The sequence below is a fragment of the Verruconis gallopava genome (assembly GCF_000836295.1).
Source record: "Verruconis gallopava strain CBS 43764 unplaced genomic scaffold supercont1.12, whole genome shotgun sequence".
Classification (NCBI taxonomy): Eukaryota; Fungi; Ascomycota; class Dothideomycetes; order Venturiales; family Sympoventuriaceae; genus Verruconis; species Verruconis gallopava.
This window is the reverse complement of record NW_015622148.1, coordinates 498,648-521,825: the sequence shown is the minus strand read 5'-3', so window position 1 is coordinate 521,825 and position 23,178 is coordinate 498,648. Positions and strand designations below refer to the sequence as shown.

Sequence of the window (23,178 nt, the reverse complement as noted above, 5' to 3'; positions counted from 1 at the left end):
CTCTTGGGCACGGCTGGAAGCACTTCCCGTTAAGGATTGAGTGTCATAGCATCATTGCTGGTAATCAACCAACGGCAAAAAGGACAAAGGGACGGAGAGACTGCTACAACCATTTCTGCACCAAAACAAATACTGCTTTTTTTCTCATTTACTAGCGGTGTATAATGCTAAGTCTTCCATAGTAATACAAGACAATTCGATTGTAGGAATTGCCGTGCATATTTGACATCAAGCGGATAACGGGCATGCTAAGCTGGTGAAATGCAAAGCGTTTTCCAAGCCCAAGCGGAAGTTCAAAGTGAGGTTTCTGCTATACATTCTAGAATAAATAGCAAAAACTCCAGCGACCGCAATTTTAAGCGAATCTTCTGTCTTCCTTTAGGCAGGATAGTTTGAAGATAACGATGTATATAACGCCGCGCGCAAATTAAACAATAGGTGTACACTTGTAATTTGTGATTATAATCGCAGTCCACGTCCCCAAATGAGACGCTTGGGAACAGCACACCTTGTAAATGAGCATCAAATTCAAAGCCTGCAAATAAGTTCACTTATTTAGGGAATAGATTCAAGACCAGCTTGCCAAATACGTAGTTCGCGTCGAACAACACCACCTTCACTTAACTCCCCGGCCAGCCAATGTCAACCCCTGCTTCTCCACCAACGCCGAGACGGGAACCTCGGTCGTATCTCGCCAAACGAAGGATTGTGAGGTCGCGAGCTGATGAGTAGAATTTTCTTTGATCGGTTCAGTTCAGGAATTGGAATATAAGATTGAAGGGTTGATGAGAACCCATCAAGCCGCTAACATTGCCATCACAACGTCCTTGACTATCAACACTTAAGCTGTTTGCCATGGCACCGGACGCACTCGTTCCCAATGACCCGCGTGTCAAGCACAAGTTTATTAAAATTAAAGGCACCGACATTATATATTATTACGTGCTGGCTGAGCCAGCAAAGCCACGCGCCACTGTCTTGCTCTTCCACGGGTTTCCAGATCTGGGCATTGGCTGGAGATATCAAGTGCCATACTTGCTCTCCCTCAATTTGCGAGTCATCGTACCAGATATGTTGGGCTACGGGAAGACGTCTGCTCCAGATTCGCCGGAAGAGTACAGCTTCAAGAAGATGTGCGACCAAATGGCATATGTCATCAACGAGATTGTCCCAGAGAAACGAGTTATTCTTGGCGGTCATGACTGGGGAGCATTCATGGCGTGGAGAATGGCCATGTGGTATCCGGAGCTCCTTCACTGCGTGTTTTGCTTGGCCGTCAACTTCACGCCGCCGAACCGCCAATACATTGACCTAGACGAGGTTGTCAAGCGGGTGCCGACGTTGAAATATCAACAGCAGTTCGCAGGGCCGGAATTGGAGAAGGTCCTGCTGGATCCTCGTCGCTTGCGAGGCTTTTTGGACGTTTCTTACAAGGACGCTTCACAGGTCATTGCTTCTAACAACTCCAACAGTCAGGGATTAGCTGTCGAGGCCTTCGATACTGCCCAGCCTACAAGACTCATGCCAAAGACATTGATGGATCACTATGTGGACGAGTACATGCGCCATTCGATACACGCGCCCTTCAATTGGTATCGCACCCGGAAGTATAATTTCGAAGATGAGCTAGTCTTTGCGACAAGACCGCACATTCATAAATTCAATCTGCCCGCGATGTGCGTCATGGCCAAATATGACGTTGCGCTGCCACCGGAGATGGCCAAGAAGATGAAGAGGCACTTTGAGGGACCTTTTGTGTTGAAGACATTCGATTGTAGCCACTGGATCATGATCGAGAAACCTGATGAGACCAATCAAGCCATTGGAGAATTCATAGAAACGGTCCTTGACGGGTCAAAGTCTGGTCCAAGGCTATAACATAACATTTGTAACAATCGAATCCAAAGTTCAAGCGGAGAGGAGCGCAACCTGAGTGATTTCGACCGTCAACATTATCGTCGTAGAAAATGGCACTTCGTCGAAAAGCATGTTTGATTCTGCAAAGTTGACGGGCTGTCGATTCGATACAATATTCCCGACTTGGGTCAGCAGGCTGCTCAGTTAATATTGTGCACTTATCTGAGTTTACAGAGTCGCATCTTCCAAGCAGGCAAGCAGAGATTTTTGTTCTTGTCGACTGTGAAATCTGCTTTAGGGTATGATGATCTATGTTTAGAGCGTGTTTCAGTTTTGTAGAGTCGCATCAAGCGCTGATCTCTAACCCAAAACAGAATGAGCCTCCCTGTATCGAATTCTGCACGCCTGAAAGGATAATTCGGGGGTGCAGCCTCGAAGCGCTCCTAGGTATTGTCATTTACGCTTTAGCCCTGTGAGCCCGACTTAGATTAGTTGGGCCCTCAAAAGAGAATGAACTTTGATCGCGCCAGGGACTCGATATCTTTCTTTAATAACGAAAATATGCTTTGACTACGTTTCTTATATCCCTGCGCGCCGAGGATGCTAGCTTGCATATTGACTGTAAAAATAGTGACACGCTCTGTTGTAAGCTAAGGCGACCATGTTTGCTGGCACCAAACGAACTACTTTTGTTCGGCTGGGACTATAGTTCAACGCATGCCAACGTCTTCATCAACCTTCCCGCCATCTGTTCTTGAACCTACGAAGTTTGTCAAAAGAGGAAATGGACCACACTAGTTAAGCCGCTCACACTCCCGCGACTGTAAAGGGGCAACTAGGCTTCCGTATTCGCGGCCATGGCAAGTATATTGAAATTCGAACCCGTCCCTCTCGATGATTTGCAAAGCGGCTATGTACATGCCCCTTCTAGCTCGAGTATTGAGCATGACCCATACACACCCTTTCAGTATGCCGAAGATGAATCTACCAAAAGCCTGCGACAGAATGTCGTTGACGACAAAGATCCGACGCAGCATATGTCTACATATCTTCCAGGCCTAGGAAATCCGCGACGTCACACACCTTCTTGGTCGTTAAACAAGTCGCAAAACTGGACTTTGGAACTAGCCTGCGTGTTCATCAGTCTTGCATGCATGGCGGCGCTTCTTGTCCTCTTCATTTACTTCGACAAGAAGCCCTTGTCGAGCTGGCATTTCTACTTCTCGCTCAACACCGTGGCTTCGACTCTCGGGACCACGGCAAAGTCCAGCATGCTGTTGGCTGTAGGCTCCGCAATAGGTCAAGGAAAATGGCAATGGTGCGAATTTCAATCCTTATCGAAAGCCAGAGACGTTACGGGCTGACGAAAATTGCCAAGGTTCTACAACAATCCCCAGCCTTTGCGGGACTTTGACGTCTTTGACGAGGCAACTCGTGGGCCGCTTGGAAGCATAAGACTACTATGGACGCTGCGAGCACGGTCGGGTCTCCCAAAGTGCCTCAACGCACGTTCACTAATTCTGATGATAGACACCTTGCCGTTCTCGGAGCCCTTGTGACGATTATCAGCGTGGCATCAGATCCGTTTCTTCAAGCCGTCGTGAACTACGAAGGAAGATTGGATAATGTGACTTTGTCAGGGAGCGAAACTGATCCTTCAGCGTTATCAAGAGGCTTTGTCGCAAGGGCAAATCGCTGGGCGGGCCTCAACGACTTCGCCTACACACAGTCTACTTGTATGCTCCGTCTTCTCGAATCTTGAACCACGGACTAACATGTCAGCCCTTGAGCTTGATGGCAACACCTACACTTCGTACCCAAAACGAGAAGACTTTGGGACCTCGTCCGCCTTTTATTCTGGGACCAGCTCATACAATGACGCAGGACTCAATGGGTCGACTCCGTACTTTAGCTGCCCAACTGGCAACTGTACGTCTCCAATATACACTTCGGTTGGCGTCTGCAGCAAGTGTGCGGACATCTCAGAGTCCGTCCGAACGGCGGAAGTTGTCGACGGTCAACCCGAGGCCTACCTTCGAAGCGAGGAGAATTTCGCGACCGCGTTTATGAACTTCACGAATTATACCATCCCAAATCTGTGGATTGACAACTGCTGCGTAGCCAATGACAGTGGCTACACGTCCTATATGACGGCCACTCTCAGCCTGAGGCCAGAAGACACAAATGCTTTCCAAGACATGGAAACGATGCTCGCCGCGATCACGTTCCTTAGAGCCACGCCCGTGAACGGCAGCGCGTCGAAGTACAAAGACACGCTGCCCGCTGCGACCGAGTGCGCGTTGTACCTGTGCGTCAACGCGTACCAGTCCAACGTCACGAACGGCTTCCTGACGGAAACGTTGGTTGAAACGTGGGCGACGAGGGTGCCTGCGTCGTACGACGCCAGCAAGGAGCAGCCCAGCGGAGTCGAAATCACCAACGCGTCGGCGGTGCACTCGGACGTCTGGATGCCGCCGTACCAGCAGCTCTACATCAACCGGTCCGACTACCAGCTGTCCGTCCCGACGGACGGCAACAAGAAGCCAACATTCGGCCCGGACACGACGTTCGCCGTGTCGCAGGCCGCCATCGTCACCTTTCAGGACTTCATGAGCGGCATGTTCGACAGCACAGTGGGCGCGGGCAACACGACGCGCAGGGCGCACGAGCTCGCCTACGGCGACGCCGCCATCCCTTTCTACACCACGCCCATCATGCAGCCGTTCGTGGGCCAGGCCCACCAGCCCGTCAACATGACGGACATGTTCGCGCGGATCGCCGCCTCGATGACGAGCAACGTCCGCAACGCCGCCGCCGCCGCCGCCGCCGCCGCCGGCCCGTCCAGCAGGCAGCCGACCACGGTGCTGCGCTACGTCCTGCACTTCCGCGTCGCCTGGCCCTACTTCGCCCTGCCCCTCGGCACGGCCCTGCTCGGCGCCCTGTACGCCCTCCACACCGTCCACCGCGCCAGCCGCCCCGCCGGCCCGCCCGTCTGGAAGTCGAGCATGCTCGCCAGCCTGACGCACGGCATCGACGCCCGCACGCGCGACCGCCTCCGGCTCCTACCGCTCGACACCCAGCGCGAGCTCGCCGCGCGCACGTACGTCCGCCTCCGGGACGCGGACGGCGCGATCGAGCTGCGCGCCGCCCCCGCCGCCGGCTGACCTCCACCAGCACGACGTTCGGCCTCCCCGGGCCCTGAGGCCACATTCCTTCCTTTCTTCCCTTCCCGGCGCGCCGGATGCCTAGCGGACAAGGCGACCGCGGCGCCTGGTGCGCGATCGCGACGAGCAGGGAAACCCCCCTTTTGCGCCGGGCGAGCCTGTCTCGGCGTGGACGAGCGGGGATCGATCCATCGAGCATCGTGCGGCGTGAGGGTCGGCCGTGTGGACGCCCAGGCTTGGTAAGTCGGCCAAAGGTTCCTGCAGCCGTGTGCACGGTGAGCCGAGGAGAGAAGAGAGCGATATCCTTCGCTGCAAAATGCGCTACATGATTGACGGCCGATCTGAGTGCCGTCATCAAAAGCAGAGTTCGTGGCTCTGGAGGGAAGCAAGTGCGAGAGAATGCAGACAAGTAGCGGAGGAGACAATGGGGAAAAGAAAGAGCTCCTCATTCGAATGCATGTATCCATTCTCTATCCATCTCGATACAAGATCGTAGCCTTCCATGCCTCAACACAACAAACTCCATCCGCCACGCCCCCAAATGCTTCACAGCAAACAAGTACAAGATTTCCGCCCAGACGTCGAGGTTAGGAGGAAACGAGAGCAAATGGAACCAAGAGCTGACCACCCATATGAAAAAAAAGTATTGATCATCAACATGCGTCGCTGCTTTTGTTTTTCCACCCCTCCATGATATCTTTGCAAGTGTCCAAGTAACCTGACAGGAAGACGCAGCGTACGATCTAGGGTAGTCCCAAACGCTCCCAAAAAAAAAAAACAGTTAAAATTTGACCACCCCTCCTTAACTCGTCTCATGAATGAAACCGAATTCAAAAGGCGGAAAGCAGGCCAAGAAAAAAAAAAAGGTGCAAAGCACTTTTGTACAGAATTTTCTCGCAACGCGGTACAGAAAACTCCGGACCCCAAGTGCAAATACTTCCCAATCATGATCGCAGAATGAGAAAATCACAGAAGAATCATACGCCCAAAATACCAGATAGCCAGTCCCATATGTACAGAGGATACTTTTGTTCGTTGTTCCCGCGCGTCCGAACCAAGATGAGTTGCATGGAAAGTCCGCGGCGTTTCGGGCGACGGACGAACAAGGGGAAATGTTCCAGGTGAGACGATCGCGGAAGGAAGCGGACGCCGAATAACGCTGCATGTCAGATACCTTTGTCGCGAGCTCGCACGTTGGTCGTGCGTGCGTCTGCGCTTGCATGTAGGCAGCAGAATTTAATGTTGATTGCTTTCGATCGTTTGTTTCCTTTTTATTTTTTGATATTCTTCTTTTCTCATCTTTCACCAAGTTTCCTGTTCATCTCATCAGTCAAGCTTTTCCCAAAACTTGATAGCGATGTGGCTGGCAAACAGAGAAAAGAGATCGCGTTTTAAGGACGGGGGTGGAACCAAAACTTACGGCAATGTACTGGCCGCCCTCCTTCTTGCTCTTCCAAAACTCCTCCGCCTGTTCCCTATTGAGCCCGCCCTTCTTCATGACGACATCGCACAAAGCGTTGTGCACGCCTTCGCCCATACCCTTGCTTGAGCCGCAGACAAAGACCCGTCCGTCAAGAGCGTTGGCAACGAACCACACAATGTCTGCACTTTGGCGTACTTCGTCTTGAACATATCTGGCCTCGTTGCCATGACGATTTGCTTTGCGCGACTGAACGACCTTCTTAATCTCACGCTCGTGATCGCCCAACTCGCCTGAGTACAGCTCGTCGAGCATCGAATCACGAACACCCTGGATAAGCCAAACTTTGTTCGCGCAGTTGGCGTTCTTGAGACGGTTCAGGATGAAGCCGCGGAAAGGTGCCATGCCGACACCCGCACCTATGAGAATCATTGGCCCGTCAGACACGAACTCTCGGCTGAGGGGATTGGCCATGAGGCCGCGGAACATTGGCACACGAAGGTCGAGGATCTGTGCTGCGATCGGCCCACCCGTCTTGGAGGACATGCCCGAAGCCTCTGCCTCGATATATTTCAGGGCAATGCGCTTGAGGAAACCGCTACCGACCCCGGTGCGCTTGGAACCGCGCCAGTCAGGTTCTTCGTGGACGCTGACGGCCATCTCGATGATGCGTCTTCCGGCGAGACCGTCGCGTTCCGACGAGATATGTGGGTCGTTGCTGAGCGAGTAGAAACGCGGCATGAGCTGGGGGAGGACAGAGAGGAGCGCAGGGAGCGGTGGCTTCGATGAGGGGAACGCGTGAAGAAGCTGAGCGAGCGTGACGTGCGGGCCCGTCCGCAAATCGCAGAACGTGGCCTGGCCTTGCGCCGAGACTAGGTACTCGAGCAGCTTTCGCTCGTTCAGAGCGTCGGCGTGCTCTGCCAACAGCCTGAGCAGCGGCTTGGTGGGCGGCTGGCTCTGCACATCGGAGCACCAGGTCAGAAGCTCGCGACGTGTCGTCACCAGCTCCCGGGGTTTGTCCTCGCCCCAGATAGTTGGCCAGCGGCCACCCGTCGTCTTCAGCAATACGGGCTTGTCGCGCACAAATGTCGGCACGCCAAGCATGTTGAAGATGTCGTCGACGACATCCGCGTCGTTGGGCGGACACACACCAATGGCACCGCCAACCTTGAAGTCGACGTTGCCACCTTCATCAGGGTAGTCTGTCACATCAATGTCGAAGTGAAAAGTCCGCTTTTCCGCGCCGGGCTTGGTGAGCTCGCGGGCGCCGTAGACGGGAGCGGAAAAAACGTCGTACGGAGGATGAGGCTGCACGAACTTGGGAGGGTGTGTATGGACGGTAGTCGTGTGGTGGATCTCGGATGAGCGGAGCGGCTCGAGAGAGACGGTGCACTGGGGAAGCGGTGCAACGTTGGTCAGCTCCGTGTCGAGGGAGAGGGCGCCAATCTTGAGCTGCAGCGCGCGGAATGCATCGTTGTCTGGCAGCACGACGGGCGTGAAACCCGGCCGCGACGTGTCAGAAGGCAGGGCTTGCAGCATGCAGCAACCGCCGCCACAGCAGTACTTTTCAATCAGCTTGGTGCCCGTCTCGCCGTCACCGAGCAGCCTGCGTATGTCGTCCCCGCTTTGAGCGATGAGCTGCGTCGAGGCGCGGCGCTTGCGCGGGGTCTGCGGCGACGCAGAGGTGCCAGTGAAGTTGATTGCAGCCGCTGGCAGCTCGGCGACCTTGTCGACGACATCTTCGAGCGTCGGCGACTCGACCTGGGGCTCGGAGGCGGGGGTCGAGGGGGCGGTGGAGTCACCCTTCTCCGACCACATCAACGACTCGCCGGAACTTGTGTAGGCATGGCTGTCGGCCGAGGAGTGGTCTGACACGGTCGTGTTTGTCGGCGAGATGGTGAATTGGGGCACGTCCTTTGGTTCTTCGGGGATTGCTGGCTCGGTGGCGTGATGGTCGGAAGGTGGCAGTCGAGGAGGCGATGCGGTCGAGGGCTGCGGGCGAGCGCCGTCGTCACGAAGAGACGGCATTGTTGACGCCAGACGCGTCATGGTAGACAGAGGTCCTGCGCATGGGGGACCGATGTCAGTTTCTCGCGCGGAAGCAGACATTTGAGCGGCGTTGAGGTGAACCGCGAAACGCAGCGTCGCAGGGTCGAGGCAGATTTGCGTCTGCGGAGCGAAAGTGATGATGCAGGTGGATTCTGGCAGGAGGGAAAAAAGCGGGCGAGGAGGATCTGATATGATAAGATGGAAGCTGATGGGCAATCGAGCGGCTGAGGGAAAAAAAAGTTGGGACCCCGATTTTGGTGGGCGCACGCACCAGCTGGACCGTGGTGACCGACCGCGGAAATGAGACGAGTCGACGCAGACAACAGCCGGCTTCTTCCTCCCCTCAGACACACCGCACGCGCGGGATGAGCCAGCCTCGCGAGGCCGAGTGCGCACAGTGGAATGGCGACGACAGTGCAGCAGGGTCGTGGCGGATGGGGGGGAGCCGGAGAGAATGTCTTCTCTTGTTTGCGAGAGCGGGGAGAAAATGGCCAAAAGGTTGAGAGATGGAAGACTTCCCAGCCTGGGAATCGCACGAGGCAAAATAGCGGGCCCGGTGGGTGGGAGCAGAGACGAGTTGGCCGAGATGGCTCGGCCGGGCTCTGACGTGAAGGTCACGGAATGATCCAGCAAGCCAGCTTGCCAGGCCGGGACCATCCAAGGCCTGGGGCGATGGCAGTACGATAAGTGGCCAGTGAAAAAAATGCGGGTCTTTCGCGGCCGAACAGCCGTGTGCTGAGTCGCCTTGAGTGCGCAATTCCGACGGCGCTGCTGGCGATACCAGCGGCGACAGGTTCTGCTCTGTCGCTGGTCTTGATTCTTTGAACGGCCTGGGCCGGACGAGAGAAGAAAGACGCGGATAGAGGCGACTACAAAAAGATGACTTGAATGGGCTGATCGCACCACCGGCTAGGTGGAACAGAAGAAAAAGGATGTTCGCTCGACGGACGGGCTGAATACGCGCCGGGTTTATCTACCCAGCCCTCTACGCCTTGGAGGATATTATAAGAGCAGTTTGGCCGCGTTCAAAGGAAGGATCTGGCAATCTCTCTACCGCGTGGAAGCCGGGGAAGAATGTTACAAAGTCCAGCGCGGAACGCATTCCTCCTCGGCACAGCATCAGGGCAATTGGTAATGGCCCACGACGGGTGTGAGCAATGCTTGCTGCTTCTCGCGCGCCGCTGATGCCCGTTCTCTGCAATCGAGCGGCCAAAACCGCAGCCATACACGCTCGTACGCACAGGCGAGCATGTTCCCAAGTAAGCACGTAGCTGCAAGTAGAAGGACACACGTCCCAATCAGCGCGGTTGATTCCCCGCCCGTCGTGTATCCCTCCGTTCCAGTCTCCCCAGATCGGGGCATCCAAGCCGGCCAGCGCAGGTCTACGTCTGTTTGCCAACTCGGGCAGTGTAGCACCACACCAATTGCGCGGCGTGCCTGTTCTCCGCGCATGTGCACTGGAGGCTCTCAGTTCCAATCGATCCGGACGGCAGCCAACAGGTCTGGACCAGCCCACCGCCCCAGCGCCGCCTCTCCCCCGTCTTCCTGCTCCTCGGATTTGGTAGCCCTCGAGAGCAGCCCTTTTTCCGCTCATCGTCGCTGCTTGGCACAGCGGAGTACCTGCGTGTCCATCTGATAAGACGGGGAGGATCCAGACAACGCATGACTGGCGGCGACGCCAATCGCTCCCGTTTCTTGTTGCCTCTTCCCCTCCCTCGTCGGGGAGCTGAGGCCGTCGCTCGCGATTGGCTGCCTGACCACTCGCCCCGTTGAAGACGAAAACACAACAGATCGACGCAACGTCGTCACTATTGCGTTGGATGATGAGCTCGCCCACCCAACACGAACAGCTATTCATTTCGCATGCTGCACAGGAAAGACAGCTTGGTTGCAGCCAATCTCGCTCGGGAGCGTCGGCACCCATGAGCCGTTGTGGGGACGTCGTGCTGAACAGTCGCCGCCCTCCTCACGCTCCCAAGGTCAGAACCGATGGTCGCAAGTCCCTATCGTCCTTGCTCCCCCCCGTCTTTTCTTCCCGCTGTGCTTTCGCCCTTTGCATGCTCGCCGACCACGCTTTCGCTTTGATGCAAGGTCCCCGATACCGGGCAAGAGATTGGGCTTTTCCCATGCGACTGAGCCTTGTCCTCTGTTCCCTGGTCATGGGGGCGCAGCGCCAGCCTTCTGTTTCGATCAGATAAGCCCCGATTCTCGGCGCCACTCTGCCGGTTCGTCCTGTTAAATTGTTGTTCGACAACTAAGCCTTTTTTGAGTTTGACAGTCGGGTCAGCAGCGCCGTCTCTCATGTGCGTCTCGTGGGATACTCGCAAGACATTCAGGACGTCCAGTTACGATGCCCCTGGCGAAGAAGCCCCAAGTGCATGCCCCCATCCGCTCTCTTTCCTTTCTCCGCCGCTCCTCATTCGCTCGCTTGTGACACCAAAGCCGAGAGAAAAAATCTAGACAACTGTGAGATGCGTCATGTGTTGACTCGTGCTTTGACCATTTACATGTGTTGGTATGTGAGCATCCTGGACATGTCCGGCGCTTTTTTCATTGTTCCGGCTGTGCCTTTGAGCCTCATCAAGATAACAATTAACAGCACGCCTGAGAATATGTGAACTTGCAGCTGAATACATTTGGCGCCAGAACACTTCCTTTGGGAGCCTCAAGACAGCTGTCGAGCCGCCAGCTGCAGAACGAGCGCACATGGCGTCACTAAAAGGCCCTTGTGGCCACTTGTCCCACTGCTTCCTCGTGGAAAAATGCCAGTTCATTGTATTGGCCATATTAGCCACACTGGCGTAATAGGGAAGGCTGATACCACGCTTTGCACGTCCCTTCCTACCCTTTCGTGCCGATACTCATGCGGTCGTTCCGATTGCGTTAGGTTCATAAGCCCTCTTCCCGCAAAGAACATACGCACACCACAGAGCTAGATTCAATGCTCAGCGTGCTTTCAACTCCTCATACGTCCTACCAGTCCGTCTGGAAAAAAAGTCAATTGTTCATAAACAGTCTATAAATCCGGTCGGCGACACGGTGCCATGCTGACGCCAGTATCTCTTCAGTGGAAAAGGGGGTCGGACATAAACACTTTTCTTCCCCGTCAACTTCGGATCTTGAAGATCTTCGCGAAGAACCGCATTGTCGCCGTACAAGCATTTATCGATGCGCTCGGAAAGGATCGGACGCGCGGATGCGTGTTCAGCGAGAGGCTGCACCTTGTCAACGTCTGTACGCCCTGTCCGCCTCAAGCTCATTCAAGGAGAAGCAGGAAGAAGTCCTTGCACGTGCTGACGTCGTAATTCTCCCTTCCATGACAGGTCTTCGATGTGTGGTGATTCCGTGTCTCTACAGGGGCCCCGGAGACTTTTTTCGCCGTTTTCTTTTCTCGCGGGGTCTCCCTTTCTCCAAATCGACTGACCTTGGATCACGATGCTGAAAAAGGCTCTGAGGAAAAAAAAAAAAAAAAAAAAAAAAAAAAAAAAAAAAAAAAAAACCTCAGCAAAGCGAGACAGGAATGGAACACATCGCGAAGTCGGGCATGACTTTCGAGCCCATGGCTCGTAGGCAGATGAACGCCTTTATATTCAGCTTCACCGCCAGAGGGTGGCTGCTTCACTCGATTCAGGACACATATTGCTGGAAGGTGAAATATCCCTGACCGGCCGATGAACAAACGACCCAAGAGGTGAAACGGGAATCCGGCGTGCTCTTTGGCAGTGATATGCACTATCTGCCCTGTCACGCTGGTACGTATAGCCGACGCCGTTCCTTCATCATTCACAAACAGTTTTGGGAAGTCCGTTAGGCTTTGCTGGCCGATCTAGTGATAGCAGACGCGACCAAGCTGTCAAAGACTGCTGCGCGGATGAACCTACCGGACCATGAGGGTAAAAACCCCTCGATCCAATGCCGTCAGCGGTACTATTTGTCCTGCCTGTGGCTCGTACCCGTCCAACTCTCTGTTTGGCTAATCCTGTCCATCTTTGATGTAGTGAGTCACTCGTCTTTGCTCGGCAATCTGAATACCAAACCCCTCTCCTTGACTGTCGCGGCCTCAGATCGTCATCTTAAAGCTTTTTTACGTGCTCACATACGCGATGCTATAGCCGCATAGGGAGATGGAGCGCGGATTCATTCAAGAGGTTTGTCTAGACGATGCCAAAGACCTTATGTGCAACCTCGCCTGGCTCATCGAGCTAGTTGTAGGCGTCGCAATCGCTCAGATTCTCGTGTAAGGAACATATGTTAGAGGAACGCGACTGCCGATATTGTGAACGTAGACAATAGAACTCTAGAAGGTGACTCCGTCAGGCACTTGGCATATTGCTCTTTTGATTCGAAGCGACAAGCAGGATGGCAGGAGAGACGTTCGGGAAGAATTAGATACCACAACATTATCTTTTGGCAGCATTTCCCTAACGTAGATTTTTGCGGAGTTTTTTCATTTGAGAGACGTAGACATCAAGCTCGATATGAAGCTCCATGTCAGTCAGTTCTAGAAGCTCAGTCTAATTGTTTTGAGTAGCTGTCTCATTCATTCTCCGCTTCCAAAGTCCCGGCTCTGAAAGAGTCAAAACCAAGCTTACACGCGCCTGACTTAGACCGATCGCAGGATTGGAAGACGAAAGTTCTTTCAGCAAATGTGAAATACACCAGATCAGGCATCGTCATATGCTTAAAAGTGCGCGTTTGCGCATAGAAGTTGAGTTTCATCTTAAGAGCGGACTGCCTACGATACATTCGAGATCATCTGCTCGTGGGCATAACCAAGTTCCAGCTTGACATGTGCGACAGACGAACACGGCATCGAAGACGTGAATGCATCAGCTCAAGAATTTCCGCTCAAGCCAATCCACAATCGGCTTTGTCATTTCCTTTGGTGCCTCATAAGGGCTCCAATGGGCGCAGTGGACTATGGGTGCTGCCTCGAGATCCTTTAAATATGGTCTGCTCGCTTCCAGCATTTCCGGTCGGCACACTGCATCACCGTCACAGCCAATGAACAAGTGCGGCACTTTCACGTAGTAATTTTTCTCCGGAATCTGGCTGTCGCATTCAAATTGGATATTGTTCTTCGTGGCAACGTAGTAATTCTGTGCGCCGACGAAACCGTCGTTGCCCAGACGGTCGATGAAGTACTTCCTGAATGCAGGGTCCTGTGCATAAGCACGTACTTCCGGCATGGGCGAGGAGCTATTGAGATATTCGGGGAAGGCGTTTCCATTTGTGAAGAAGTCCTTCATGGAGGACTCGCCCTGCGCATGAAGCGCGGAGTAAAGGCGGTCCACCTTGCTCTTCAGTAGAGCAGGCGCTTCAGGGGACGTGAAGAAGTGCCAGTACTGGTAAATGGGATACCCGAACAAGCCCTTTGTGAGCTCATTTACGGAGTCGAGATCAAATTTCGTCTTGCTTGGGGGAAGATACGCAACGTTGAGCAAAATCAGCCCGACGACACGCTCTGGATAGTAGTTGAGGAGCCGTGACGCAACCGCAGCCCCCCAGTCGTGGCCTACGACAATCACCTTGGATACTTTCTCCACGTCGAGGATCTCGGTGAGGTCCTTGCTTACGAGGTCGTGCCGGTATTGTGTTGGATCAGCCGGCTTGTCGGTTCCGCCGTAACCGAGGAGATCAGGAATGATGAGGTTGAACGGCAGCTCGCGAAGGTAGACAGACATCTTCTCCCACAGTCGCGCATCGTCTGGCCAGCCGTGGCAGAACAAAAGGGATGGGAGATTGGGATCGACTTTCTGAGTGCCGCCCGAGACGTAATAACGATATGTGAAGCCGCGAGAGACCTTGATGGTCTTCTCGTTGAAACCCTCCATGGCGCGCAACAGCTGCAATTTCCAATGGGTTTGACGCTGCGAATTCGAATACTCTGTCAGCGCAACACCAAGGTGTGCTCAGTCGCCCGTTCAAGTATATATAAACGGTTCAAAACGCCGATGAAAGTGGGGTATCAGCACTCGGTGCAGTGGGCTTACGTAGGCTGAGGCTCGGATCTGGTGGCCAACGGGGCTTACACATGAAGCCGATCTTATTATTTTTATGTAGCCAATGTTGAGACCTGGGACTTCGAGTTAGCTTTGTCGAGTAACATGAAGTGTCATCCAAGTGCGGGTCAACCATTCCCCTCCCCCCAGGTCAGCAAGTGTCAGCCGTAGCATCTGGGCACGAGCACGGGGCACGGCCACGGACATTCGCACCAAAACCGGATTAAGAGTGGGGAACATTTTTTTCAGCTGCCACAGGCATAGAGTATGGAGTAGAAATCTACTCGGTTTGTTCTGTAAGGCCACTTATCTTACTGTACTTGGAGGAGAGTCATGATGAAGGCAAAGTCGGTTGAGGCGGCGCGGTTCAACTCCGCTCAATTCCATGGGAGGAGCGCGTGCTCAAATCCAGACCGAAGTGAGACGCCGCGTCATGTGAGTACAGCACGAACGACATAAGCTTGACACAAAGCCATCCCGCAGAGTTCGTCACGGCGTTTGTTAGCCCTGCTAGAAAGACTCGCAAAAGCGAACCAGTAACTATGTCAAGTCAAGCACAAGGCAGGCCAATTCGGAGAATTGTGATTCACAAGCAGAATTATACAGGCAAAAGAAATCCATGACTTGTACATAATTCATACATCGACTTTCTTCGTTTTGAACACTGCAGCAACAGCACCCTTTGGTGGTTCCCATCCATGGTCAAATTTACAGTACTTACCACCTGCAGAAGCACGCAAGGCTCGGACTGTGCTTTCAACAGCCCTTCCTTCCTTCTCACGCTGAAGCCACTGGCGTACATCAATTCCTTTGCTCCGTATGACATCATCTTCATCTGTGTTCTCCTCGCCCCTGAGCCATAGCAACAACTCGGCGGCAATTACCCCAGCAGGAATCGAGCGTACAGCAGCAACATCGCGTGGGATCATACCTTGGGCGATGTTAACATATGTCAGGGATGCCCACGAGCCGTTCCAGTTCGGTCCAGGTCCTTCTTTGCTCTCTGCAAACTCAGGCTCGTCAAAAGAACTATGGGATGCCGTATTACTCCTGGAGGGTCGAAATGTTCTGTCCACCCATCTGTCGTTTCGGCCTTGGCCATCAGCATTGGTCCACGTCAATGCTGGAATCCATTCGGAGCAGCCTTCCAGATCAAGGTGCTGTAGACGGTATGTATTCTTGCTCAGACGCTTCAAAATACTAGCCGCCTCGGCCCAGTCATCATCAAGGCGACTGTAGAAATGCGTACCACTTACTGGGATAGACGCGTGATTATGCGTTATGAAGGCTGACTTCAAGTTTGGTGTCGTAGTTGGCAATGGCCAATATGCCAATGATAAGTGCGTCAATGTATGAAGGTGCGCCGTCAACGAAAGCAACTGGCTCCAAGATGCAAAACTGCCAGCATGGGCGAGACTAAGACGGGCCAGATTGGGAAAAGATTTGAGTTTTAAACCAGTATTCGGTACGTCCGCCATCGAGGCAGCGTCCTCCCACGACTCGGCAAGCTCGTCATTGATGTTGTCTGAGAGTGGTTGAGACTCTATATCAAGAGTTTCCGCGGCCAATGTGGACTCTTTGACGAGCTTTGGTTTCTTGTATAAAAACTTCTCAAGATCTGCGATGGTAAAGGACGCTGTAATAAGCCCAGACAAGTCAAAACAGGCCACTTCTTCGCTCCCAGTAGCACCATTCAATTCATTTTCATCTAAGAACAAGGTCCTCAGACTCGAGATTCTGATGCCATCATCGGGACCGTAGATACTTAGATAGCTAAGCAAAGCAGACTTCCATCGCGCCGGAAGAGTGGCGAGGTTGAGCTGTTCGTACACAGAAATGAATTCCCATTCCATTGCCATGACACGTAGTGTACAGTCAATCAGGCTGCCTGGATTCGGCAGCAAATTTGGTGCTTCAAGCACTAGTTTCGGAGGCACATCTGGTTTATATCTCGTCGCCAATCGATCTCTCATGCCGCTCTTAGCTTTTGTCTTGACATCCGGGGGTGCGTGTAGACTTGCTGCGAGCCAGCTCCGCGGTGCTGGTGGGCCTGGTGGCATTCTAACCCCATTGATTCTCATCGCCCTCCTGGCGCCAGGCTTGGGGAGTGGTGGCGCGGTTTCCGGAACATCTAGTATGCGACGTAGATGTGGTGGAAGGGTATGGGAGGTTGCCAGTGTGGCTATCTCATTCCGCTGTTCGATCGTAGGGCGAGGAGCCTGCTCGGCACGAAGCTGCGCAAGCCGTTCATTGACGGTTCTGGTGGACCCAGAGGAGTCCTTTGGCGAGGCGGGGCGTGATAGATTCGTAACCAAGGGCTTAAACTGATGATTGCGCTTCTTTGGCATATAGCCGAAAGGCAATTGTTCAATAGTGATCTAATTTTGAATTTTTGGTCAAGATTTTTGATTGACCACCAAATTTATACCGAATCTTGCGTTGAATGGGCGAGCAGCAGCGGGAGATGATGAGTCAAGTTGATGTTGACCTCGACGTGAGGCAAAGAGTGGCGCATGAACGGGAGCTAAGATCTTTCTAGGAACCAGACTTACTCGCTCAAATGTTTCGCTTCTAAATCACTATCTCAGCATCGATAGTCTGCTCTCTTCTCTTACTCGACCATCTCTCATGATTTGAAGGCATGTAGCTAAAAAAACTACCAATATCTCAAGATAATCATGACCTTTATTCTCAGAGCGCTGATTCTTCATCCCCAGGAGCTACTGCGTAGAAGTAGTAACTAAGAACTGATTTCATGCCAGGGGAGACTCGTTCGCCTAAGCATCGGATGCAATAATGGAGTCATTTTTTAGAGCAAAAACCTTCCAACAGTGAACAAGAGTCTGCGATCACAGCCGAAAGCCACTGTCTCAGAATGAAAGCACGATGATAATGCCCGTTGGAGAGTATGGTTCGAGGCCAAGCTCTGACAGCTAAAAAAGAAAGTCGTTGCCTTTAATTCTAGATGCCATCTGAAAATAACTATCGAAATCCTCCGACAATGTTGGAATGGTTCATGTTACCGCCATTACCAAATGTGGTATCCGGACTGCCGGAAACACTCTCATCGCCACTAATTCAACTGCCCACATTTAGCTCGCTGATCGAAAATTCGAAATCAATCGAAACCACAACGCCGTAACACCTTGCTTGAGCTCTCTTGGCTCTTCTCTGGTGCAGTCCCTTATGAATCCTTGTCAAACTCCGCTCGGCCAGCTTACATGCCTGCCGTCCTGGCTGAGTTTCTACTCGCTATTGGTGCCGATTACTTAGCGAAATGTTGTTACACTAGAGTTTTGAGCGAGGCGTAGTTCTCAAGGGTGGACCAGTCAGGCTTGAACGGCTTCGAGGACGAGCTTTCGGTTGCCTTCTGCTCGGACGTTGCGGATTTGGTTTCTTTGCTCGAAGGACTTAATGTGGAGGCCGTGCTCGAGAATGATGTCCGCCTGGAGGACTTCGCCTGTTCATCGGACGAAGTATCCTTAGCAGGCTTGAAGAGTTTCGAAATAGACGGCATGGTTATTGTATTGAATTGCGAGAGCTCTCAGTCAAGGGTCTTGTCGTTGGATGAAAATTTATATCTGAAGGCAGATGATAGGAAAATAGAGTCGCTAAATATATTCTTATTGATTGAAGTGTTTTGATAGAGACGAGAGAAGTTATTTCACCGGCTAGGTCTAGACTTCTTTTATACGCGTCGTATCGTACTCACCTTATCGATCACGCAAGACTTATTCAACTCCGAAATACCATGTCTCCCTCCTATTTCGCCTCGTACTCACCTTTGCTGCCTTGAGTCACCTTATGTGAGCGGTCTCCTAGATCAAGCAAGGTCGCTTGCAAATCCATACCACCCCAGGAGCTACTAGCCTTGGTGCTGCGGAATAAGCTGACCCAGCATTGGAAAGACACAGCAAGGGTCCGAGGTACTAGTCTTGATTCAGAAGAATTCCGTAAACTCCGAAGAAGCATTGCCATGAATTAAACTGACCTCTGCATCACCGGTCAAACTAGTGCAATCCTTTTCTGCTGGACCTCCATTTCCTGCTGTGCCTGGGGTCAGAAAACTCGCGGAACTCGCATGGCGTTGGGTCTTTCAGCAGTCCCTCTAGAGAATGACTCCTCGACCTATCCTCCTGTTATGCAATGGACTAGCCGAGTCACAAACACCTGACATGAATATGACGAATTTACGAACATAAGTTTTACGACGCAACACCGATGCTTAAACACAGCACTGTGCTTTGATCGTTGGTCATAGTTCGGATTGTTGCAGCTGTTCACGTCTGTTTTGCTTGAATCAGACTACAAATCCTGTTTTGGGCTTTCAGATCGACCAAAACATAAGCAAGTTCCCGCAATTAGATAATTCAGTCATTTCTCTTTCGTTGCAACCGCTCCTTGAAGAGCGGGTTGAGCTGTTTCTAGATTTTTTTTCCATGTCTTGGTTTCGCGGCTAATGTGTGAATCACTCGATTCGTCGGTCACAATAGTCATAGAAACATTTCTATGCTCCGGACCTAGAGAACACAAGCGAGCAGTAGCGAACAATCATAGTATTCTTAAATGCTTTGATCTCTTAGCTTCTCTCAGTTGATTCATGGTAAAAATACATAAGCATCTTATCGGTAATTTTGGGTGGAAATGACCTCATGGAAAGCTCCTAATTACCATTTCCCGTTCTTCTCAATCCTCTTCGCGGCTTTCTTCATATCCCAAACTCCAGGCTTGACGAGCGCATGCCGAATAGGTTTTGGCGTCATTCTGACCACAATCTTGGTAGATGGCTCGAAAATCTGATGTTCGAATCTCTTGAACTTGCCATATTTGAAACCATATCCCTCCCTGATTCTAGGAGGCAAGAAATGAATGGTCATAACGCGCATGTAGTGAGTGAAAGGGATGCTTCCGGGAGCTAAGATCCAGGGCAGCTTTGGATACATCAACATGTTAGCAAGCTCTCTCGCCCAGTGTGTCACCTCCAGAGTCTCGACGTTGTGGTTCCAGTAGGCATAGAATTCTTCAAGAGTTTCGAACCACATCTCAGGGGGCATCCGCAATCCTGTGCCGAAAACCGCGCACTCTTTCATGAGCTTGGTTTTTTTCGGTCTGGACATGGGTCCAAAGAACATCTCGTACACATCGTAGAAAGCGACAAACAGTGTTGCCGCAGTCCACTTGTGCAACTCTGGGTCGTCGGCGTAATAAGCATCACCTTCGCTGTCCTTGTCGGCTTTGACAACGGCGTGGTATCGATGAATAACTGACGCAATATGAGCCTGGTCCTCTGCAGTCCCGTAGACAACAGAGTTGAGGTATCGTGTTGTGTTCACAAGCCGCCTGAGAACTCTGTTCGCAAAGTCGCTATGCTCCAATGATCCCCTCGCTAGGCCGTATTTGCACCACTGCATAAGGATTGAATACTGGCTCGCCAAGAACATGACTGGTTCTGGCATGATCTCCTTTCTCAAGATATCTGGTTCGCAAATTTGCTTAAATGCAGCAGTCGCTTTCTCGACGTCATTTTTATTAACGCTGTAGTGCTCAACACCGTTCAACAAATGAAGATCCTTTTCTGTGTAGCCTGCTGGACACGCCATGGTGATGATGTTGCAAACGATGCCAGAGTGATGTGTTTCACATCCCATACAGCACATATACATATGTATTGAGTAATACTTATCAAGTATCTCGACCTGGTCGGACATATCCGGATAGCCCTGTTCGCGATCCTCATTTAGGCAATTGTACCAGAATCATCATTCTGATTTGCAGTGCTTGATTTGCCAGCGGTAGAATTTCTACTTTCAGTATCCCAGCTGCGGATCCGAGGCTCTAGCACCGTGCATATGACGGAATTTTTACTCGGCCAAAGCTGAATCTGTGTACACGAGGAATATAAAGTATACAACAGCAGAGCGATCGTGACCCGGCACCATTGAGATGCTTCTGTTCTGTCAGGTCCAGCCAAGCCACGAGAAATTAGTTGCGGCAATTAGCTCATTGTGGTATGCCCTAGACTTTGCTTAGCCGTCACACGACACACCTTTTGCTGTTAATCGGGTTCCAAACCACATTATGCTGTATTCAGCTCCACCGAGCATGCAAACTTTACAAGCCTGCACTTGTGTCCACATATGACCCGCGGGAGTATTGCTCGTTCCGTCCGGTAACGGTGGGATCCATGGCAAATATGATCGAATTTTCCGCGAGTGAGGAAGTATTTTGTGGAGGCTTAGCGCTCGCATTGAGAAGATCAAAAAGGGTACCAAAGGAGCTCTTCGCTACCTGAGTAGGGTCAAAGTCTGACTTTTGTAGATATTGCGAGATGCTCGTCGAATCAAGCTTTGCCGGTAAAGGTACTCCAGCACTCCTCAATCCAGACACGAGAATGTGGCAAGATAGATCAGCTGCAATGTACTGCTCTTGAAGTTGTTCAATAACCGACAGACATATGCACAACTTCGAGAGGGCTTCGGCATGGATCATCTTGAAAGGTGAGTATATAGCCGCTAAGTGCACCACAGCTGCAGAAGAGGTCACGGTAACCCCGATTGGCTGTGAGAAACGAACAAGGCCCATCGCCGATAGTTCTCCAGCAATCTGGGTGATTCTGAAGGCCGCGGTCCGTATCTCTTGGATTACTACAGCCCCTGTTGAATCCGTTGGAATGCCACCATTTTCAAAGAAATCAGCAGGGGTTGGCGCATTCATCGAAACAAGAGGCCGGTAGAATAGCAGCACCGCAGTAGAATACAGCATAACAAGAGTTGCACGATGGAGCAGAAAGCTGTTATGTCCAATGTTGTCGACAATAGGCTGCTCGGGGTTGGTATATGAGATAACACTTGGCAGTGACCTTGCCCATTCCTTCAACTCCACATCGTATGGTGTCAAACGTGGACCGTCCGGGGAATCTTTCCGCGGCATCAAAGCCATAGTGGTTTTTTTGTTGCCTTGGCTTTCGGGGGACGTCCCCTTGTCAATGCAGACGGTGGAATAGCGATCCCTAAGAATATGGCCTAGGATGACACACAGCTTAGCTTGCTCGATACACCACAGTGCGACTTTATGCTGCCTTTCCGCATCTCTGGGAAATGTGGTTTGAGGCGGGCATTCAATATCGTCGGGTAGAACATTTATGCAGAAGTCATCGACAGTCAGTTGAGGCATATCGTAGTCTTCCTGTTGGATTTGTATGTTGCGACGCAAGGCAAGAGCCGTCAAGCGGTCCCTCGAAAGAAGCGACCACCAAACACGCTTTCGTAACGATATTTCCTGTCGACTCATGTCTAGACCTGAAGGATCTTTGTTCAAGCCCATTTTTGTCGATGTGCCGATTGCTACGCCGATCCAATGCCAGATGTCTTTCTGACTGTCCGCACTTTCAACCCAGTAGCTCATCAGTATTAGCGTCTGTATGATCGCAATTTGCCCTGTATCATAGCCGAAATCATACAAGAGCTATATTTTTCATCCTTGTTAGCTCATGACCTACTCATGCCAGAGCTGACTTCTTATCTTACCTTCACCTTCCTAAAAAATGACTTTTTGGCATCCTTGCGACTCTCAAAGCCTGCACTCCGTAGCGATGCCATCTCTACAAATCCAACTCCGGCAAACATAATAGCTTGAAACACAGGCAAACTGACATGTCCGCCACTACCATCTCGTCGCGAAATCGCTCGGAGAATATCCGACAAGTCCACGATAGGACTCCAAGGGTACACCCATTCTATAAAGCATGATAGACACTCGTCCCGTAAGCGTTGGTCAGGAAGTATCAATGCGCCCGATCTCTGTAAGTACCCGAAATCGTCCAGCTCAATACGAGATGACGGCGGCTTGATCCACCCTGGTAATTGCGAAGGGTCGTCGTGGTAAAGAGGAACCGGAGCCGGTAATGAGTCAGAAGGCACAGATGTATAAGGTTGCATGCAATAAACAATTTCATTTGCTCTCGTAAGACCTGGTACGGACGGGAGAACCAAGTCACCACTCACGGTTTGTAAATCATCTTTGCGAATTCAGTCAGCTTTCTTTATGTCTAATGCCGTTGGAAAAAAAAAAAAAAAAAAAAAAAAAAAAAACTCACTTGCGTGGAAGTTATGGAAAGGATTTGATTCAACCAGATTGATTTGATCCCGCACGCGGGCAACAGATTGACGCCAAGTATCGACTTGACTATCACCATCGCGCCGAGTGTCGACAGGAGGATCTGCTCTGACGGGTCCTGCAATAAACCCTCCAAGATACGATTCAACCTTAGAGTCTGCGTATGAACTATAAAAACATAGGATTAGCAACTTCGCAGGGTGGATCAAATTAGAGTTTCGCTTATCGTCTGGCGAGGGCTTCGCATACACTCTGGTTTTGCCTATCGTAACAATGCATTCAAGGTTATCCGCCCGACAGTTCATACACGGCGAGCCACTCTCAGACACATCGCACCGGACTTTCCTCGCGCGACAGCTCTGGCAAGCGGCGGGGGCTCGCCTTCGAGCTGGTTTCGACTTTTCTATCCGATTCTTGGATGCGCTTCCAACGCGATGCAGCTTCGATACCGGTTGGGGCTGTGACATCTTTGTTATCGTACGGAATCGTCGCTCATGAAGCTCAGGATCGATGGCGAATGGGTCAGAGGATGAGGTACGAGATGGTCCGCATGACTTACATTACGAAGAGA

At 51.9% G+C, this 23,178-nt stretch overlaps 7 protein-coding genes across 8 annotated transcripts; 2 read left to right on the top strand and 5 right to left on the bottom strand.

The window, feature by feature from the left end:
• Positions 1-749: 749 nt before the first annotated feature.
• On the top strand, positions 750-1,878 carry PV09_04387 (uncharacterized protein; the record flags this gene model as incomplete). The annotated part of the gene is made up of 1 exon (XM_016357719.1): positions 750-1,878. Exon 1 carries the CDS (start codon positions 856-858, stop codon positions 1,876-1,878), a length of 1,023 nt encoding a protein of 340 aa, XP_016214511.1. The 5' UTR covers positions 750-855.
• Positions 1,879-2,561: 683 nt separating this feature from the next.
• PV09_04386 (uncharacterized protein) lies at positions 2,562-5,021 on the top strand (the record flags this gene model as incomplete). Its single annotated transcript, XM_016357718.1, has 4 exons — positions 2,562-3,175; positions 3,236-3,337; positions 3,388-3,593; positions 3,640-5,021. Exons 1-4 carry the CDS (start codon positions 2,715-2,717, stop codon positions 5,019-5,021), a joined length of 2,151 nt encoding a protein of 716 aa, XP_016214510.1. The 5' UTR covers positions 2,562-2,714.
• Positions 5,022-5,446: 425 nt separating this feature from the next.
• PV09_04385 lies at positions 5,447-9,041 on the bottom strand. Of its 2 annotated transcripts, XM_016357717.1 has the most exons (3): positions 8,762-9,041; positions 6,442-8,504; positions 5,447-6,335 (listed from the first exon to the last, which is right to left on the bottom strand). In XM_016357717.1, exons 2-3 carry the CDS (start codon positions 8,488-8,490, stop codon positions 6,324-6,326), a joined length of 2,061 nt encoding a protein of 686 aa, XP_016214509.1. In that variant the 5' UTR covers positions 8,491-8,504; positions 8,762-9,041; the 3' UTR covers positions 5,447-6,323. The 2 variants fall into 2 exon arrangements, with proteins under 2 accessions (XP_016214509.1, XP_016214508.1); XM_016357716.1 differs by having other exon boundaries at positions 6,442-9,041.
• Positions 9,042-12,900: 3,859 nt separating this feature from the next.
• PV09_04384 (uncharacterized protein) lies at positions 12,901-14,505 on the bottom strand. Its single transcript, XM_016357715.1, has 2 exons — positions 14,484-14,505; positions 12,901-14,360 (listed from the first exon to the last, which is right to left on the bottom strand). Exon 2 carries the CDS (start codon positions 14,322-14,324, stop codon positions 13,320-13,322), a length of 1,005 nt encoding a protein of 334 aa, XP_016214507.1. The 5' UTR covers positions 14,325-14,360; positions 14,484-14,505; the 3' UTR covers positions 12,901-13,319.
• Positions 14,506-15,056: 551 nt separating this feature from the next.
• On the bottom strand, positions 15,057-16,969 carry PV09_04383 (uncharacterized protein). Its single transcript, XM_016357714.1, has one exon. It carries the CDS (start codon positions 16,838-16,840, stop codon positions 15,128-15,130), a length of 1,713 nt encoding a protein of 570 aa, XP_016214506.1. The 5' UTR covers positions 16,841-16,969; the 3' UTR covers positions 15,057-15,127.
• A 2,190-nt stretch (positions 16,970-19,159) lies between these two features.
• On the bottom strand, positions 19,160-20,092 carry PV09_04382 (uncharacterized protein; the record flags this gene model as incomplete). Its single annotated transcript, XM_016357713.1, has 1 exon — positions 19,160-20,092. One exon carries the CDS (start codon positions 20,090-20,092, stop codon positions 19,160-19,162), a length of 933 nt encoding a protein of 310 aa, XP_016214505.1.
• A 511-nt stretch (positions 20,093-20,603) lies between these two features.
• PV09_04381 (uncharacterized protein) lies at positions 20,604-23,074 on the bottom strand (the record flags this gene model as incomplete). Its single annotated transcript, XM_016357712.1, has 4 exons — positions 20,604-21,956; positions 22,019-22,509; positions 22,588-22,775; positions 22,857-23,074. The coding sequence occupies 4 exons, from the start codon at positions 23,072-23,074 to the stop codon at positions 20,604-20,606; spliced, it is 2,250 nt and encodes a 749-aa protein (XP_016214504.1).
• Positions 23,075-23,178: the final 104 nt, after the last annotated feature.